Genomic DNA, 18,327 nt, shown 5'->3' on the forward strand with positions numbered 1-18,327 from the left:
TGTCTTGAACATATAGTGTGGTAAAAATGCTAAGTACTCTGAAACTTGGACTTTAGGTACCTCAAATTGGATTCCTGAAATTGATACACAATGATAATTTTGGCTCTAATCTCTTTGTTCCTCAATTCCCCACCTGTAATATAGACATAAGGAAGCGTCACTGTATAAGAGGTTTGTGTGAAGATAAATTCATTCATGTTTGCGAGGCACTCAGCTAGCACAGTGCCCAGTGCTACCAAAAAGCCCACAAGGGAATTAACTCTGTATTCAGCACTTGCGGAACGCCATGCAGTAAACATGGCAGTGGGGGCCACACATGGAACCAGGTGAATAAAATTAAACACTGCAGAGTCAGCAAGTACCTGCCATGCTGGCTAGTGAAGGCGGCAGGAGCCATAGGTGCTGGAACTAGGGATGCTGCCGCACCCCCTGGCTTGAAGTGGTTTGCATTATATACAGGGGTTACAGTTTGGTTCAATGGCTCTCAGCACCCCCACTATATAAATTGTTCCAGTGCCCCTAGCAAGACCCCTGTGGGGAAAAGTCAACGGGATCATGTAAGTGAAGACTAGCATAATTTAGTAGCACCCAGAGGCTGAACTAGGGTGCCACACACAGGCCATCTGAGTGCCTGACTTCGCCCCCCACCCCGGGTTGGCCGGGAACGCAGCTCGCCGGGTGCAACAAGTATCCTGCCTGCAGCCGCGGGGCTGGGCGGCCGGCGTCTTTGCGGCCCGAGGCAGGCAGCTCGCAGTGGGGTCGCCTGTTGCTTTCCGGGACTGGGAGAGGACGGGGTGGCTATCGCAGCCCCCACCCCCGGGCGGACCTTGCACCTGGAGCTGGCGCGGCGCCAAGCCCGCCCGGTGCCACCCCCTCCCCTCCCCTCCCCTCGTGAATATTCGTTGCAATTAGCATAAGGAGGAGGACGGCCCCGCCCCCCGACGGCCATTTGTGTAGCCGCGCGAGGGCCGCTCCTACTCTCACTTGGCCCGTGGCCGCCGCGGTGAGCAGGCGGCTGGGTTGGGGCCAGCAGCGCGGATCTGCTCCGGCTCCGCGGGGCTCCGGGCGCCGCTCCCACCCCACCCCACCGAGCAGGAGCGCGGCCTGCGGCTTTCAGCCCGGCCGGAGGCAGCGGCGCAGGGAGGGACCCGGCGGCGCGGCGCGGCTCGGCTCGGCTCGGCGCGGCTCCCCGATGGCTGCGGGCTGCAGGGACGGGCCGGGGCAGGAGAAGTATCGGCTGGTGGTGGTGGGCGGCGGCGGCGTGGGCAAGTCGGCGCTCACCATCCAGTTCATCCAGGTGAGGCGCGCCGCGCGGAGCCTGCGGTCCCGGCTCCGGGCTGGAGCATCCCCAGCGCCCGCCCGGCCGTCCCCGGCAGCCGGGGGGTGGAGGAGAGGCCGCGCTCTGCCTTGTCCCCCGGGGCGCCGGGGCCTGGACACTGTCCTGCCTGCGGGGGCGGGCCCGGCCCTGCCCAGCTCCCCCGGCACTGGGCGGTGGGGATTTGGCCTTGCCCTGCTCCCCGGGCACGGGCGGGGGGGGGGGTGTCTGGCCTTGCCCTGCTCCCCGGGCACGGGCGGGGGGGGGGGGTGTCTGGCCTTGCCCTGCTCCCCGGGCACGGGCGGGGGGGGGGTGTCTGGCCTTGCCCTGCTCCCCGGGCACGGGCGGGGGGGGGTGTCTGGCCTTGCCCTGCTCCCCGGGCACGGGCGGGGGGGGGGTGTCTGGCCTTGCCCTGCTCCCCGGGCACGGGCGGGGGCGGGGGGGGGTGTCTGGCCTTGCCCTGCTCCCCGGGCACGGGCGGGGGCGGGGGGGGGGTGTCTGGCCTTGCCCTGCTCCCCGGGCACGGGCGGGGGCGGGGGGGGGGTGTCTGGCCTTGCCCTGCTCCCCGGGCACGGGCGGGGGCGGGGGGGGGGTGTCTGGCCTTGCCCTGCTCCCCGGGCACGGGCGGGGGCGGGGGGGGGGTGTCTGGCCTTGCCCTGCTCCCCGGGCACGGGCGGGGGCGGGGGGGGGGTGTCTGGCCTTGCCCTGCTCCCCGGGCACGGGCGGGGGCGGGGGGGGGGTGTCTGGCCTTGCCCTGCTCCCCGGGCACGGGCGGGGGCGGGGGGGGGGTGTCTGGCCTTGCCCTGCTCCCCGGGCACGGGCGGGGGCGGGGGGGGGGGTGTCTGGCCTTGCCCTGCTCCCCGGGCACGGGCGGGGGCGGGGGGGGGGTGTCTGGCCTTGCCCTGCTCCCCGGGCACGGGCGGGGGCGGGGGGGGGGTGTCTGGCCTTGCCCTGCTGCACGGGCGGGGGCGGGGGGGGGGTGTCTGGCCTTGCCCTGCTCCCCGGGCACGGGCGGGGGCGGGGGGGGGGTGTCTGGCCTTGCCCTGCTCCCCGGGCACGGGCGGGGGCGGGGGGGGGGGTGTCTGGCCTTGCCCTGCTCCCCGGGCACGGGCGGGGGCGGGGGTGTCTGGCCTTGCCCTGCTCCCCGGGCACGGGCGGGGGCGGGGGGGGGGTGTCTGGCCTTGCCCTGCTCCCCGGGCACGGGCGGGGGCGGGGGGGGGGGTGTCTGGCCTTGCCCTGCTCCCCGGGCACGGGCGGGGGCGGGGGGGGGGGTGACTGGCCTTGCCCTGCTCCCCGGGCACGGGCGGGGGCGGGGGGGGGTGTCTGGCCTTGCCCTGCTCCCCGGGCACGGGCGGGAGCGGGGGGGGGTGTCTGGCCTTGCCCTGCTCCCCGGGCACGGGCGGGAGCGGCGGGGGGGGGTGTCTGGCCTTGCCCTGCTCCCCGGGCACGGGCGGGAGCGGCGGGGGGGGGTGTCTGGCCTTGCCCTGCTCCCCGGGCGGGGGCGGGGGCGGGGGGGGGGTGTCTGGCCTTGCCCTGCTCCCCGGGCGGGGGCGGGGGCGGGGGGGGGTGTCTGGCCTTGCCCTGCTCCCCGGGCGGGGGCGGGGGCGGGGGGGGGTGTCTGGCCTTGCCCTGCTCCCTGGGCGGGGGCGGGGGGGGGTGTCTGGCCTTGCCCTGCTCCCCGGGCGGGGGCGGGGGGGGGTGTCTGGCCTTGCCCTGCTCCCCGGGCGGGGGCGGGGGGGGGTGTCTGGCCTTGCCCTGCTCCCCGGGCGGGGGCGGGGGGGGAGGGTCTGGCCTTGCCCTGCTCCCCGGGCGGGGGCGGGGGGGGAGGGTCTGGCCTTGCCCTGCTCCCCGGGCGGGGGCGGGGGGGGAGGGTCTGGCCTTGCCCTGCTCCCCGGGCGGGGGCGGGGGGGGAGGGTCTGGCCTTGCCCTGCTCCCCGGGCGGGGGCGGGGGGGGAGGGTCTGGCCTTTCTTCAGGGCGGGACCTACCCTATTTTGTGGACACTGGTGCAGGGTGGTGGCTTTGACCGGGATGGGGGCAACTGCCATGTTCCCATGGTCTGAGGTGGGAGGGGCTGGCAGAGCTCAAGGGTGGGGGTGCTGATGTGTGGAACTGGCTGAGGCTGCGAGAACTAGTGCATTGGGGTTTGCAGAAGAACCAGGTTATAGACCAGCGACTTTCAGTATGACCTTGAGCAAGTGCCTTGGCCTCTTGTTGCCTCAGTTGTCCTCATCTGTGCAACAGTGTGAAAGTTGCTTTTCTAAGATACTTTGTAGATGCGTTGTCAACTTTAGATCTAGGTGGAAAGCAAACACCAGGGAAGCTTCTGGAGTGAGTGTGTTGCCCCATGCCATTCCACCTAGTTGGATGTTTTCATAGAGCTCGGTTTGAAACTAGCGTTTCTTTTCCAAGCCCACTGGTTGGACATGCATCGTATTTTGTTATATCTGATGTCCCTTTTTTGGGGGGCAGAAGTGTTCCCATTGATGTTTGCATAGTACCTGAGGGTAGGCTCCCTTCCTACCAATTGCAATATTTTTTAATGCTTTCCCATTAGAATTTGCTGCTTGCAGCATTGTCTGTTGTTTCACTGGCTATCTAATGGCTTTCCCCAACTAAAAAGGCTACAATAGCGAACGAATGCTCTCTATACAACTGGGGAGAAATATCAAAGGGTGTCACTTATATGTCAGAAGCTGTTACCTGCTGGACTGTAGTTACTAAAGATAACTGGTTGTGGAAAATGAAGAGACCTGTTAGAACTTGTTAACAGGAAATTATATACTTGGAAATGAGCAATGAGATGACTGGATTTATGAGGGCAATGTAGATTTAAGGAGAGAGGGGTGTGTGTGTGGTGGCTGGGGGGGCACGCATAGCAAAATGAAGGAGAATGTTGGTATTCTTGCCTCTGTCCAGCTTAATGTTTTTATTAAGATTAGGGACTTATCTAATGATGATGACATAATAAATTGTTCAGCTGCAGTGTTGCCACATTCAGAATGGGGTGGGTTTATGCCTCTCAGTTGTTGCTTCTGTCTATAGATACCCTAAGCATATCAGGATCAAATTTGGAAGGCTTTTTTGTGTGTGTAACAATGTAGGTTAAAAAGAGAGCATTCTGCAAGAACTGATGGACTTGTTGGAGAAGTACTGACCTGCTGTACAGCTGTTGACTGGCTCAAGTCAACCCTGTTTGAGGCTATGTCTTAGCTAGAAATGCTGCAGCTGGGCTGCTATAACCCTTCACTGTCACACGCACTATAGGCATGGGAGAACTCCTCCCATCACTGAAGTCTATCTACCTCTCTGAGAGGCGGTAACTAAGAATGCTTCAGTCAGCCTAGTGCTGTCTACACCAGGGCATAGGTTGTCAGAACTACTCTGCTCAGGCGTGCGTATTTTTCACACCCCTGAGGGATGTAACTGGGTTGAGCTAATTTTTTAGTGTAGACTTGGCCTGAAGCACATCTAAATTGGTTGGTTTTGCTTTGCTGTTGCACCTCAGAGAGATGTGCTGAAACTCCTGATCATTAGAGCCACTATTCTGTTACTTTCTTGCTTCAGGAAAAGCAACAGAACAGGTAATAGGGTTATGTATCTCAGTCCGATTAGAAATGTCCCCTTTTCTGTTTTGCCTTTTTCTTGACCCATATCTCATTTCATTTTTCTCATTCCTCTTCTCTGTTTCATTGCTTTTGACATTTGTAGTACTGATTTGAAGGCATTTAAAAAAACAACTCTGTAGCTGTTCACATCATATTTGGGTCCTTTTAATTTTATTCTTTGTGCTGGTGTGGATGACAGCAGAACATCATCTTGTGGGAGGGGAAGGAGTATGGGATGGATTTTCAGTACCCTTTTTTCCTCTCCTAGATAGGAGTATGACAGCAGTATAGAAAGTGCTACCTTGGAATCCTAATGTGCACATGTATCACCTTTGCACATGCTCATTTAGCCATATTAAATAACGTTCTAATGGGGTAGTAGAATCTGCAGCGTGAGCCAAATGGAGTTTTCTGTACAAGTATTTTCCAAAGCTGGGAAGATGCATTGGGTATATGATTGCCTAGAAAAGGTAGTGTTCTGCAAGGTGTTATAATTGGTCTTTTAAAAGCTACTTATAGTCTTAATAACGATTGATATCCTTGTTGGACAGTTGAATTGTACATTGAGGGCTATTTGGATGAAGCATTTTAAGCCGAATGGAGAAACTGGGAAATAGAAACTGAAAGCAGTCATTAAGTGAGCCATAAGTATCTATTATATGATGTAGCTGCCTTTATTTTATGGACATACCATTTTTGGCTAGCTGCCAAATTTAATTTTTGGCTATTAGTTTGGAGCGCTGCAAATTTTTGTGTGCAAGTGTTGCAGGAGAGTAATCCACTCAGAGGTGGTAAGGTTAGAATAATTGTAAACCGTTGGCTAAATCCTTCCTTGCTTGTAGATGCAGATAATTAGTTTATCCCTGGATGAGTGACGCTAATGTTTAGATTACCAGTCAGATTCAAATTTGGTGCTGTTGCCTTAGATGGTATTGCGTGTGCAGCTTTGCCTGCGTGCGTGCACACACCATGAAGTGGGCAGCGTGTGTCAGCCATGGGTACCGCGGCACTAGTGCTAAACGAGGCTTAACTGCAAGTGTGGCTCTCAGGATATCAGTGTGTGACCCAATGGCCTGGTTTTTGTTCATGCTTTCTTGGACTTGATCCCTGTGCAGTGCCCTTAGTACTACAGGGTACTGCAGGTGCTGCTTGTGACCTGTAGAGGATGAGAGGGGGCTGTCATCTTTATAAGGTTCCTTACAGGAGAGTTTCTCTTAAGGTGTATCTACACTTGGAGCTGGGGGTGTGATTCCAAGCTCCAGGAGACATACTTCCACTAGCTTTCATTAAGCTAGTGTGCTTAAAAAGGTAGCCTCTGTGGGATGAGTTCGCTACCCCAAGTATGTGTCTGGGGTCTCTGATGGCCGGCAAGTACCTTGGGGTGGCTAGCCCAGTGTTTCTCAAATGCAGCCACCAGAGGCTTTTCTCCTGGGTGGTGAATGGGGGAGGGGGCAGTGGGATGCAAAGCAGCGGCCCTTTTTCCCCAGGGCAGCCAGCAGGGGTTGGGCCTTTCACCCTCTGGGGAGACACATATTGGAGGAGCAGGCAGCCAGTGAGTCGTGGAGTCAGGCTTCCACCCTGGGGTGGTGAGTGGCAAGCTCCAGCTGCGTGGCTTCAGGCTCTATCTCTGTCCCCTGGGTTTTGGGCTCTGTCCCGCAGCCATGCAGAGGTGGGCTCCAGCCCTGGGTTCCCTCCCCCACATTGCCCCAGGCCCTGCTGCCTCCCTACCACATCCCCATCTAGGGCTTAATTTGTCCCCCAGCTTGCTGGGGCAGGGTAAGTCTCTTGTGGAAAGTGATATTTGTACGTTAATACAGATTTTCACAGCAGACTTAGTAGCTAGTTGGGAGGCTGTGGAAAGTGATATTAACATATAAGCAAGCATTGCTTTTCACAGCTTACTAGCCAGCAACTTGTTTTATTTAAAAAAAAAAAAATAAAGAGAAGCAATAACAAAAGAAAAACCTTATTTGTGTTTCTCTTCCTTTTAGGTCCAGTAAAGAATAGAGACAACTGTACATTATTTTTATTATTCAGTCTGCAAAAAAAAAAAAATCCCATCATAAATAAATTAGACTGATTTGGACATGCAGCAGAGAGTCCTGTGGCACCTTATAGACTAACAGACGTATTGGAGCATAAGCTCCTGTGGGTGAATACCCACTTCGTCGGATGCTTGGACATGTATATGTAGATATTTATTTGTTTTTTCCTAAAATTAATTTTAGGCAAAATTGTCAGTGGCCACCAGTAAGAATTGGAGGCCAACAAAAAAATTGTTGAGAACCCCTAGCCCTTCCCCCTGCTTGCACTTCAGCAGCTACCTTCTACTTTTAGTATGCTAGCTGGATGAGAGCCAGCAAGAGTATATTTCCTTGAGCTGGAAATGACACCTACTGCTCCAAGTGTAGACATACCCGTAGAATTTAAAGCATTTTTAAAGTTGGTTCTTCAGTACTTGCTGTATGGTTCTAGAGACAGCAAAAGATGCTGTTTAATAGGTCCCTCCTGTCACATGACTAGAGATTAGAGGCTAGGAAGGCCTTATGTCTACAGTGTTACAAAGGCAGTTGTCTTGTAGCATAAGGATTAATTCTTTTGCTGCTTTTCTGTAACAAATCAAGTATTTTTTTTAAATGGTTGCTAAATAAATCTCTCCTTTAAGAACTGTATAAAAACTAGTCATACTGTTTTTTGGGTTTTTTTAAAAACAAGTTGCACAGTTCACTTCAGAACTTCATAGGATTGAGTAAACTCAGTTGAGCATTGCATTACCGAATACCAAATAAAAAGGTTCTGTTCCCACTACACGTGTTAACTGGGCTATAACCAACATTATGTTGCTGGATCTAAACATGGCTTTTGTTTGCACTGCATGGGATTAAACTCTTAGTAACATGGGCAGTATTTCACCCCTGTCAGAGGGCTAATTTGGCACTGTTCCTGTAACCAGTTTTGCAGGCTGTTTTTGCAGTCCAGACAGGACCGCCTAACTATGTTTGTGTAACTGGTCAAGTTGGTGGAGTTTCCTGCCAGCAATATGTGGTAGAACGTCCAAAGTATGTTGCCTCACATGATTCTCTGTGTGTATTGTTCGGACACTGTCCCTGCTGAGGCACTGTGGGCCAGCTGCCCAGACTTTCCCAGAATGCACTAATATATACTTAGGGTGGTAGGTACAAATGGACAGACACTGTTGTGATGACAGGCTACCATGTGGAGACAAACTGCTGTAAACAAGGTGGGATTTTTATCGGTTACGAAATCGTGGTTGAAAGTTGTAATATGGACAAAGCATTAATGTTATCACTTAACTGTGCCATAGCTTGTAAACCGACTGAAGACTTTTTGTCCAGTAAAAAGGCTTTTGGAAGTTGTTGTATTCTAAAATGCATGCGAAGTACACCTTTTAGTTGAGTACTAAATCAATGTCCCTCCTTAAAGACCTGAGTATGCTGTTACCATTACCAAGTAAACTAATCCCAGTCTTTTTTCTCTTGGAGTAAGAATTATGGGGTGGGAGGTCAATGGTAGAGGAAGGAAGCTGAGCTGTTGCTTTATCTCTAGCAAGAAAGAGCACAATCAGTTTCTATTATGAAGCTAGTGTTCAAAATATGATATTCTGTTGGACAAGATGTGGTCTCACCTACTAATTAACAGTGCAGTGATCTGCAGTATAAATGTAATTAATTGGCCCCAAATGTCAGAAGGCCTAGTTCACTTCAGCATTCCAAAGCTGCTTTGACTTCTGACAATAGATCCCAGACACTGATTTTCCTTTGGCCCACCTGTTCTTACTAGTTTTTTGTATTGTGGTAGTGCCGAAATGTCACCATCAGGGTTTGGGGCTGCGTTATCCTAGGCACTGTACGTACAGAACAAAAAGACTGTCCTTGCCAAAAAGACTCTTCCTGCCCCAAAGACCTTACAATCTCATCTCTACCAAAGATCTGTGATAGGTCACTCTCCCCTAAAAGAAATGACAGCTGTTCAGTTAGTTGGAGTGCAGTCATAAGGATCTCATGTCTATTATCAAGTTTAAAAACTAATTATATTTTCATGGTAGCAAAAAATTAAGGAAAAGCATCAAATTATAGTCTAAGCAAGAACAGGTGTCAGAGTAGCAGCCGTGTGCATGCATCCGATGAAGTGAGCTGTAGCTCATGAAAGCTTATGCTCAAATTTGTTAGTCTCTAAGGTGCCACAAGTTCTCCTTTTCTTTAAGCTAGAAGTTTCCCTTTATTTTAACTTCTAAAATAGTTGATTGTCATAAAATTACACAATCTGTTTACAGTCTGATTGAATAGGTCTAATAGTGTTATAGGCCTAATAGGAATCTTTTGAGCAGTCAGATGACCAGTGCGCCATCCCTAGAAATTCTTGGGGTGAAATCCTGGTTCCATGGAATTCCATGGGAGCTTTGCTGTTGATGACAAAATGGTGCCAGGATTTTATTTATTACTATTGTTGTAGTGCGTAGAAGCCCTAATCGGTTTCATCCTGGAAGTAATAGCCACTTCATCTATTTCTAGGATTCAGTTGTTTTTTTAACACTGCTCAGCAACATAACAGTTTAGGGCAGGAAGTGAGGAAGAGTAGTATATCCAAATGAAATTATAGAAAGAATGTAGTCAAGTTGGAATTTGTCCAAAACATCATAACTTTAATGTGAATACTTGCAGATCCTGAAATATCGTAGTAAACCATGCTATTAAATGAAATGAAGAGCTTAATTTTTTTATGCTAGTAACTTAGTTTATATTAAAGCCCTATTACCCCCAATCTCATACTTTGCATAAAATTATAAATTTCCTCAGGCAAATGCCTTTAAGTATTTTTTTTTAATTCTCTAGCTCAGGGGTTCTCAACCTTTTCCTTTCTGAGTCTATAAAACTCCAGCCCAAGCAGGGTGGGCTTGGGGCTCTGGTCTTCAGCTGCCAGGTGGGGTGGGGGCCCTCAGACATAGGCGTAGACTGACTTCTAATTTCAGGGGACAGGGCCTGGTGGAGCTTGGGCCAGCTCTGCATGGCGGGGCCCGGGGAGGGAGCACCACCTCCACCCCCCAACTCACCTCAGTAGGCCACCTAGCCTCTCTGGGTTGTGGGGGAGGGGAGCAACCAAAAATTATAACTCAAAGGGGGGGTGGGGGCAGCTCAGTTCAAAAAGTTTAAAAACCAAAGGGGGGTGGGGAGAGGCATAGCTAGAGGTTGTGTATCATGAGGGGTGTAACTTAGGGTGCAGGGAGAAGGGTAGCAAGGGGCTGTGTGCTGGGAGAGCCCCCTCTCAGTTTGCTGCTTCCTGAGGGCTCTGCTGGCTCCAGCCCTGGAGCGGGGTCCACTCGCCCAGGCAGTTCTTACCGCTGCATGAGCAGTCAAAGGGGATGGGGAGCTGAAGAGCAGCTGCAGCCCTGGGTGGCACCAGCAGCAGGAGACGACGACAGGAGAGTGCTGGGGCTGCCCACTCCATGGCACCAGCCAGAGCAGCAGCTGCCTCACTGGCCAGCTCTGTCCTCCTGTCTGTGATCTGACCAGAGGGCGGGCCCTTAGTGGGGGGGGGGGGCGGGTGCATGGAACTGCCCTAGGGACTGCCCTGCTCTGTGTAAATCTCTGCAGTTTGGGAGGGCAATGCTCCCCAGAGACACCCTCGAACTCTGTCCTTGGGCTCGGGGCTTCTGCCCCGTGGTGTGCTGGGACTCATGGAACCTCTGAAACATGGACCTCCAGGGGCCTGCGGACAGCGGTTGAGAAGCACTTCCTTAGCTTTTAAGTAATGGTGGTGCACTAAAGTGAAGTTGGAGTACTTGTGGCACCTTAGACTAACCAATTTATTTGAGCATAAGCTTTCGTGAGCTACAGCTCACTTTATCGGATGCATTCAATGAAGTGAGCTGTAGCTCACGAAAGCTTACGCTCAAATAAATTGGTTAGTCTCTAAGGTGCCACAAGTCCTCCTTTTCTTTTTGCGAATACAGACGAACACAGCTGCTACTCTGAAACCTGTAAATTGAAGTTATGATTGTTCTGACTTTTTTCCTCTCAGAAATACAGTAAATGGCTGATCACATTCAGATCCAAAAGTCAGCAGGCAGATTACATTTAAAATAAAGAGGGCAGTTTAACAGGTTGCGGTTTAGTGGACTAAAAATAGCTGGAAATTAGTGACTTTATTTTGTGGGGATAGGGGGGTGCTGTGCAGCACACACAGCTGTTGCCACAATAGCTTTTCTTCAGCTGTCATGCACTGGCCTGTCACAAAATACCCCACATTCCCTTCTTACTCAACCTTCTGTAACATTCCATGTTTCCTTGCTCAAAGAAATGGATCCTAGTGAATACTTAACTATTCTTTCTACTTTTTTTATTTTACAATCTTGTAGTTTTTAATGCCTAAATTGAGCAATCTGTATTATAAACAATGTACTGATGTTGTGTTGATGCCACTAAGGCTTTACTAGGAACACTTCAAGATACTCTACAAAACAATGGGGGTATTTAATCTTAAATATTACAAGTTTAGACAACACGTCTACAATACTAGCAATTGTAACAGAATCCTGAAAGTCATCCACACAATTGTTTCTCTCACAGAATTTCTTCTGTCACAAAAGTAACATAATCTGGCATGTTGAGTATACTGCAGTGATTTACAAGAATTTACTCATTTGTAAATGTCACTTAAACCTTGATATGGCATTGATTGGATGTAACTCAGTACAGGTCAGCTGAGTTTTTAGTTCAACACTATTCAGTTTTAAAACATGTTAATGCAACAATATGCTAAAGGAGGCTGAATGTGTAAGAATACTTCAGAATAAATTTAATTTAGTAAAATCAGTGAGGACAAATGAATGTAAAAATGACTTTGCATCCTGTGTAATTTCATTGTCGTCTTTACCAATTTGGCTCAATTTACAAGTGAGAGATTATTGTAACCACCATAGCTACAAATCAAGCTGTGTTCTTTCCGTTGCTTACATAATCACCAGTAATAGAGATTCTGAAATTGGAACTGAGTTCGCCATTTTGTTGATGCATTATGTCAGTAGAATGATTTGGATGTAGTCATCCACAGCTTTATTGGCTCTGCAGTACTAAAAGTAGTAAACATTTGTCAGTGAAGGAAGAATATGACTTGCATACACGTGGTGAACAGGTGTTAAGGGGTCACTTTTATGCTGCCATTTTTCTGAGAATAAGTGTACCTGAATTTTAATTCTTATTGAGTGGAACCAAACTAAGACTTTTTAAAGTAAGTTATCTAAGAGCTGATTGGATCTCAGCGTTGACTGTTGTACCAAAAAAATAACAAAAACAAAAACTGAATCTGTGGTGAGGTTCTATGCTGAAGCTGAGAAGGGGGGAGGCAGTTGTTAGTTTTCAATCTGAAAATTCTCGTCGACTTTAGAGTACTTACTAAATGTTTTGACAGTCCCCGATGGCTAATGCTTTGTGCAACTTCAGCATGGTATATTCAGTAGTTTTGTAGAGGCTTTTATACAATTTCTGGCCTCTTAGTAAGCTTTGCTACCCACCCAGGAACACATCCTTCAAATAAGTCATCAAAATCCAGATGGATGAGATGCCATAGATTCTTAGGCTATGACTATGTGTGCAGTATGCCAGCTCTGGTATATTCCTTACTTTGATACACAGAATGAAAAATTTTATTCTGTATAATAGCACAGTCCAAAGGGCTTTCACGTCTAATACAAAAGGGGAGACAAGAAGAAAGGACAAAGATTATTAGGACCTGCCAAATTCATGGCCATGAAAAATATGTCACAGACCGTGAAATCTGGTCTTTTGTGCTCTTTCACCCTATACTGTACAGATTTCACAGGGGAGACCAGCATTTCTCAAATTGAGGGGCATGACCCAAAAGGGAGTTTCAGGGGGAGGGGGTCACAAGGTTATTTTAGGGGGGAGGTCACAGTATTGCCACCCGTCTGCGCTGCCTTCAGATCTGGGCAGCTGGAGAGCAGTGGCAGTTAACCAGGCACCCAGATTTGATAGTGGCACCCTGCAAGCTGCAGCACAGAAGTAAGGGTGGCAGTACCATACCATGCCATCCTCACTTCTGCATCCTCAGACTTCTAAACTGCTGACATACACAAACACAAGCAGCGTCTACAGTTCACTCTCAATATTCTCAACAAAAAACTTTAGGAACCTTTCAGAAGCATTCCTAGACAAAGCAACATGTTCTTACTGTATAATCTTGAGGGCCCTATCAAATTCGCGGTCCATTTTGATCAATTTCAGGGTGGTAAGATTGAAATTGTAAATGTCACGGTGTTATAATTTTAGGGGTCCTATCCAAAAAGGAATTGAAGGGGGGTTGCAAGGTTACTGTAAGGGGGGGAGGGGGGGCTTGCAGTACTGCTACCTTTATTTCTGCACTTCTGCTGGTGACGCGCTGCCTTCAGAATTGGGCTCCTGGCCAGCAGCCGCAGCTGTCCAGCTGCCCAGCTCTGAAGACAGCGCCACTGCTGGCAGCTCAGAAGTAAAGGTAGCAGTACTGCAACCTCCCTCCCCCCCTTACAGTAACCTTGCAGCGCCCCCACAACTCCTCTTTGGATCAGGATCCCTAAAATTACAACACCGTGACATTTACAATTTCAATCTTACCACCCTGAAATTGATCAAAATGGACCGTGAATTTGATAGATTATAATACACCCTCAAGATTATATAGTAAGAACATGTGGTTGCTTTGTCTAGGAATGCTTCTGAAAGGTTCCTAAAGCTTTTTGTTGAGAATATTGAGAGTGAGCTGTAGAGGCTGCTTGTGTTTATGTATGTCAGCAGTTCAAAAGTCTGAGGATGTGAAACTAATTGACCTTGAAAGCTGAAGTCATACCTGTTCTGCTTGTGGGCTACTTTTTATTTCTATTAAATGTAGCAATGTGCCCTGGTGTCCTTCAACAAAATCTCTTTGCCCCAACCACCCTGGTGTACTCTCAGTAGTCTGCCCATATTCTTCCTGCCACCTCTATGGTTGCAGTTTAGTGTTGGTGCAGGAATAGTTGTAAAATGCTGTGAGATGGCAAATCTCATAAATGTGGGAGCATTTCTTTGTCCTTTCTATTGTTTAAGAACTCTTAGTAGAGAGCAAATATAGAGATATTTACTTAAGCTGGACTGGTTCTCTTGACTTTCTCTGCTCTCTACACTTCATGTCATTCTTGTGTATTTAGACTAGTCATGTAATCACATGCAGAAATAAAATGTCTTTATGCACTTCAGAAAGGGTCTTTGCAAACTTGGACAGCTAAGTATGGTCTATGTTACTGTTTTTAATACCTTACTGAAAGCTTCTTCTAAAAAACATTATACTTCAGTGTTTACTAGTTCACTTTTTAAGTGACTAATATAATTCATGTTTAATGCTTCAGGCTACACAGACTGCCTAGAAGAACTACATTCAGACTCTAAACATGTTTAAACATTTTGTATAATGTAAATATTGGAAATCTTCAGAGGAGGAGCCAAGTGGTAGTGTAGCAGCATGTTGTGCTATCTATCCCTCACGAAGTAGCTGTGATGAGTATTTAGCCTATGGCGTACTCAGCCTGGGGTCATAGCCTCCTCTTGCTTCAGTGGAAGAGCCAAAATGGAAATGCCCTTGTACCACTCTCAAGGCAGCTCAGTGAGGCATGGGAGCAGAGTGGAGATGAGTAAAAGAGGTGAGGTGAAGAAGAAATAGATTTTAATGCCCTTCATCTTCCTTCCCTAGCCATGTGCAAGGAGAACAAACTGTAGACCTCAGCATTGATGAAAAGGATTAATATATCACAAAATCACCACATATACTAGTTTTGTATTACTGTAGTGCCCAGGAACTGTAGTTTTGGACCAGGACACCACTGTTCTATATGTACTGTACAGACAGAAATAGATTGTAAGCTCTTTAGAGCAGGAATCATAAGTATAAGATGAGACAACAGTTTCGCACAGACTGGAGTACAAGAAAACAGACAAAGTTGATTAGCATGATAGGCCACTGGTGTGCCGTTGCCTTACCATAGTTGTGGAAAGAAAAAAAAATTTTTTTGTAGGCATCACAGCAAAGGAGAGCTCCTTCAGAGAGGTTTTAAAGAAGGATAATGCTGTAGCTTTGTAGGTGTTTATAGAGAGCTCTTTCCAAGCATGAAGGGCATCCTGGGAGAAAGCATGGGAGGTGCTTGTTTGAGAACTTAAGAGGTAAATAATGGAGGCTGGTATTATGGGCCAATCAGAGGCAAAAGTTGACATCTCAATAATGGATGAGTGATGAGGGGTGGGGATAGGCTATGAAAGGCCTTGAAAGTGAAGACAAATGGTTTGTTTCCTGTGATAGAGAAGAGGGAGACAGTTGAGGGTTGCAGAGTAACAGCCGTTTTAGTCTGTATTCGCAAAAAGAAAAGGAGTACTTGTGGCATCTTAGAGACTAACCAATTTATTTGAGCATAAGCTTTCGTGAGCTACAGCATCTGATGAAGTGAGCTGTAGCTCACGAAAGCTTATGTTCAAATAAATTGGTTAGTCTCTAAGGTGCCACAAGTACTCCGTTTCTAGTTGAGGGTTGGAAAGTGTGCGGTGATATGCTCAAAGCCATGCGCTGGGACAGTGATCTTCGTAGCAGCCTTCTGAATGGATATGAGTAGGGCAAGTTTGCATTTAAGATCCAAAAATAATATTGCAGTAATTGAGATGCGAGTCTGGAAAAGATTTTCAGCTTTATAGATGGATAGGAAAAGCTGTCTATTAGAAATGTCACATAGAAAGACTTTACAATCTCTTTATAAAAGTCTCAGTCATGTAATAAGTACTAAAGGCTAACTGGATGCCGGAGGCAGACCAGTGGCGGCATCCTCTTTTGACATAGCAATTGGGAAGGACTCTACTATAAGCTGAATGTATGAACACTGTAGTTTTGTGAAAAGCCATATGCAGGAGACAGCTGTGAGACCGTTTCAGTTATTGAGAATCAAAGCTCAGGTATTAATGACTCTATTTAATATGGTCACATGATCTCTGGGGTTCACATTTGTTACTGAAAGCACTATAATCACAGCTGGTAAAATGATACTTCATTCAGGAGCTTCCTTTAGATGTGTAAGAAAATCCTTGCATTATTGCATGGTGTATTACGAAAAACTTGTTATCTTGCAATTGCAATACAGTAACTCAAAATACTGAAATCTAAGGTTAACTTCAGGTTTTTCTAGTAAACTTCTCTCTCTTTGGTATGAACTGAGCATTACATATTTTGTAGATAATCAAAATTAAACCTGGCGGCTGTATTTGCTTTATTTCATCCATCAGAATAAAAGGTGAAAAAGTAGACCCGTGGTAACTATAGGAAATCCTACATATGCAGATCAAGGCAGTAGTGGTTATTAAATATCTTTTGGCAAAATTGTTTTCACAATATAAGGAAAATAAGGATTGCAACAAGATCTATGGTTGGAAGTGGTTATTCCTGTTACACTTTTTTTTTTTTTAGGAGAGCCCCTTCACTTGTTTTGTGAACATGAAATGCCTTTTATGGTAGGCTTATGTATGTGCTACCACCTAAAGTGCTGCAGATGATAGAATCTTTGTTGGGATTAGTCAATTAAGATGTAGAAGGGCTTTCATTCAGTAGTTCACACCTGCACTTGTTTGGGCCCCATAAGGAGACAGCAAGAACTGATCTATCCTTTTTTTGGTATAAAGTGACATGTGACTTAAAGGTGAACTGGTGAATGCAGGATAATACTAGCAGCACAGTTGTTTACTGGAACACTGGCAATAGGAGTGCATTTGCTCTTTAGTACAGAGGTCTAGACCAGTTGTTCTCAGCTGGGGGTCCGTGGACCCCTAGGGTCCACGAGCCCTTTCAGGGGGTCTGTGGGCCCCAGCACTGAAACCCATTGGCCACCTCATCTTGCCCCTGTGGGGCTGAAACCTTGAGCCCATGGGCAGTGTTGAAGAGGCACAAGGGTGTTGCCCTCCCAAACTGAAATGCTTTACTGAGTGTGGGGCATTCCTGAGGACAGCTTCATCTCCCACCTCCTCCTTTCCTTCAGCCCCCCCTTAAGTGCTGCCCTCTGGCCAGGTCCTAGGTGGGAAGTGGGAGCCAGGTAGTATGGGGCAGCTGCTCCTTTGGCTGGTAGTACCATGGAGTGGGCAGCCGTGGCGTTCCCTGTCTATTGCTGGTGCTTGGGGTTGCAGCTGCTCCTCAACTCTCGGCCTCCTTTTACTGCTTTACTGTAGAGTCCCTGGGGAGCAGGCACCAGCATACAGCCCCAGACAGGTGGGTGGCTTGCTGAGGTGAGTCGGTGGTAGAGGTGCCCCCCCCCGACCCTGCTGTGCAGAGTTGGCCTGAGCCATGCTGGCTCTTGCCTCCCCCCCCACCCAAATAGAAGTCCAAACTACACCTATACCCAAGGATCCCACCCCTGTCCCAGAGCCACAAGTCTCCTCCCTTCTCCCCCCCCCCCCCAAACCACGCTGGGCCCTGGAGTTTTTTTTTCTAGCATGTTGAGGGGGACCTCAGAAAGAAAGAGGCTGACAAACCCTGGTCTAGACTAGTTTCTTACATAGAGTAGCCTTCTGAATGGCCAAGTCTTCCCTTGATTCCACCATGGATGGAAATCCTTACTGGTTTCTTATATTGATCACGTACTTTCCAGCTATTATTAGTAATGACTAGTGGTGACCCCTATTTAATGTGTGCCTCCCTCAAAGCATGCTGTTATAGGTCAGTTTAGCCAATGGATTAACACTGGGTATTTTGTCCCAGTGATGCAGCCATCCTATGGAAACCTTAATCTGTAAATAGGATCCTTGAAAGGTCAATTCTGTGCTATTTGTCAGGTACACACAATGTCCAAATAACTGAAGTGTTGAATGGTCTCAGTTTTGTTTCCTTAGACACTAACTAATTAGGCCTATGTGTGAGCAAAAGATCTATTCCAGTATTGGTTGTTACCACGCATTCCTCTACTATTGTTTAGTAGGATTATCACTTGAGCACAATGACCAGGCTTATGCAGTTTGTCAGTGATGATAGCAGCTGTTGGGTTAGTCAGAAAACACTAGGTTTTTGCAAAGTAGCTACTATAATTGTAGTTATTACATATTTAATTTTTGTATTTATAGAATAGATACCTAATCGCTTTTTTAAATCTGAAGAAATAAGCTAAAATGCATAGTACAAAATAAAAAATAACTGCATATAACACCTTTTTAGCGTTCCCTGAAATTTAGCAGTCTGAGCTGTGGATTGCTCAGCTTCACACATGGAAAGCAATATGTGGATTGTCCAGGGAGAAAACAAAGCCAGACACCTGAAGAATGAGGTGAGAGACACTCTTCTAGTCTTGGAACATTGGGGTCTGTCAATCAAGGCAACGTATATCCAAGGCAAAAACAACAAAC

General features: G+C 48.5%; 1 protein-coding gene across 1 annotated transcript in view; it reads left to right on the forward strand.

The window, feature by feature from the left end:
* Positions 1 to 950: 950 nt before the first annotated feature.
* Positions 951 to 18,327, forward strand: part of RRAS2 (RAS related 2) — a 79,142-nt gene continuing 61,765 nt past the window's right edge. The window contains exon 1 of the mRNA XM_084630589.1: positions 951 to 1,297. Coding sequence (XP_084486715.1) covers positions 1,193 to 1,297 — 105 coding nt within the window. The 5' untranslated portion in view covers positions 951 to 1,192. The remainder of the gene's footprint in view (positions 1,298 to 18,327) is intronic.

This window comes from Lepidochelys olivacea (assembly GCF_965140295.1).
Source record: "Lepidochelys olivacea isolate rLepOli2 genome assembly, chromosome: 6".
In the NCBI taxonomy this organism is placed as follows: Eukaryota; Metazoa; Chordata; order Testudines; family Cheloniidae; genus Lepidochelys; species Lepidochelys olivacea.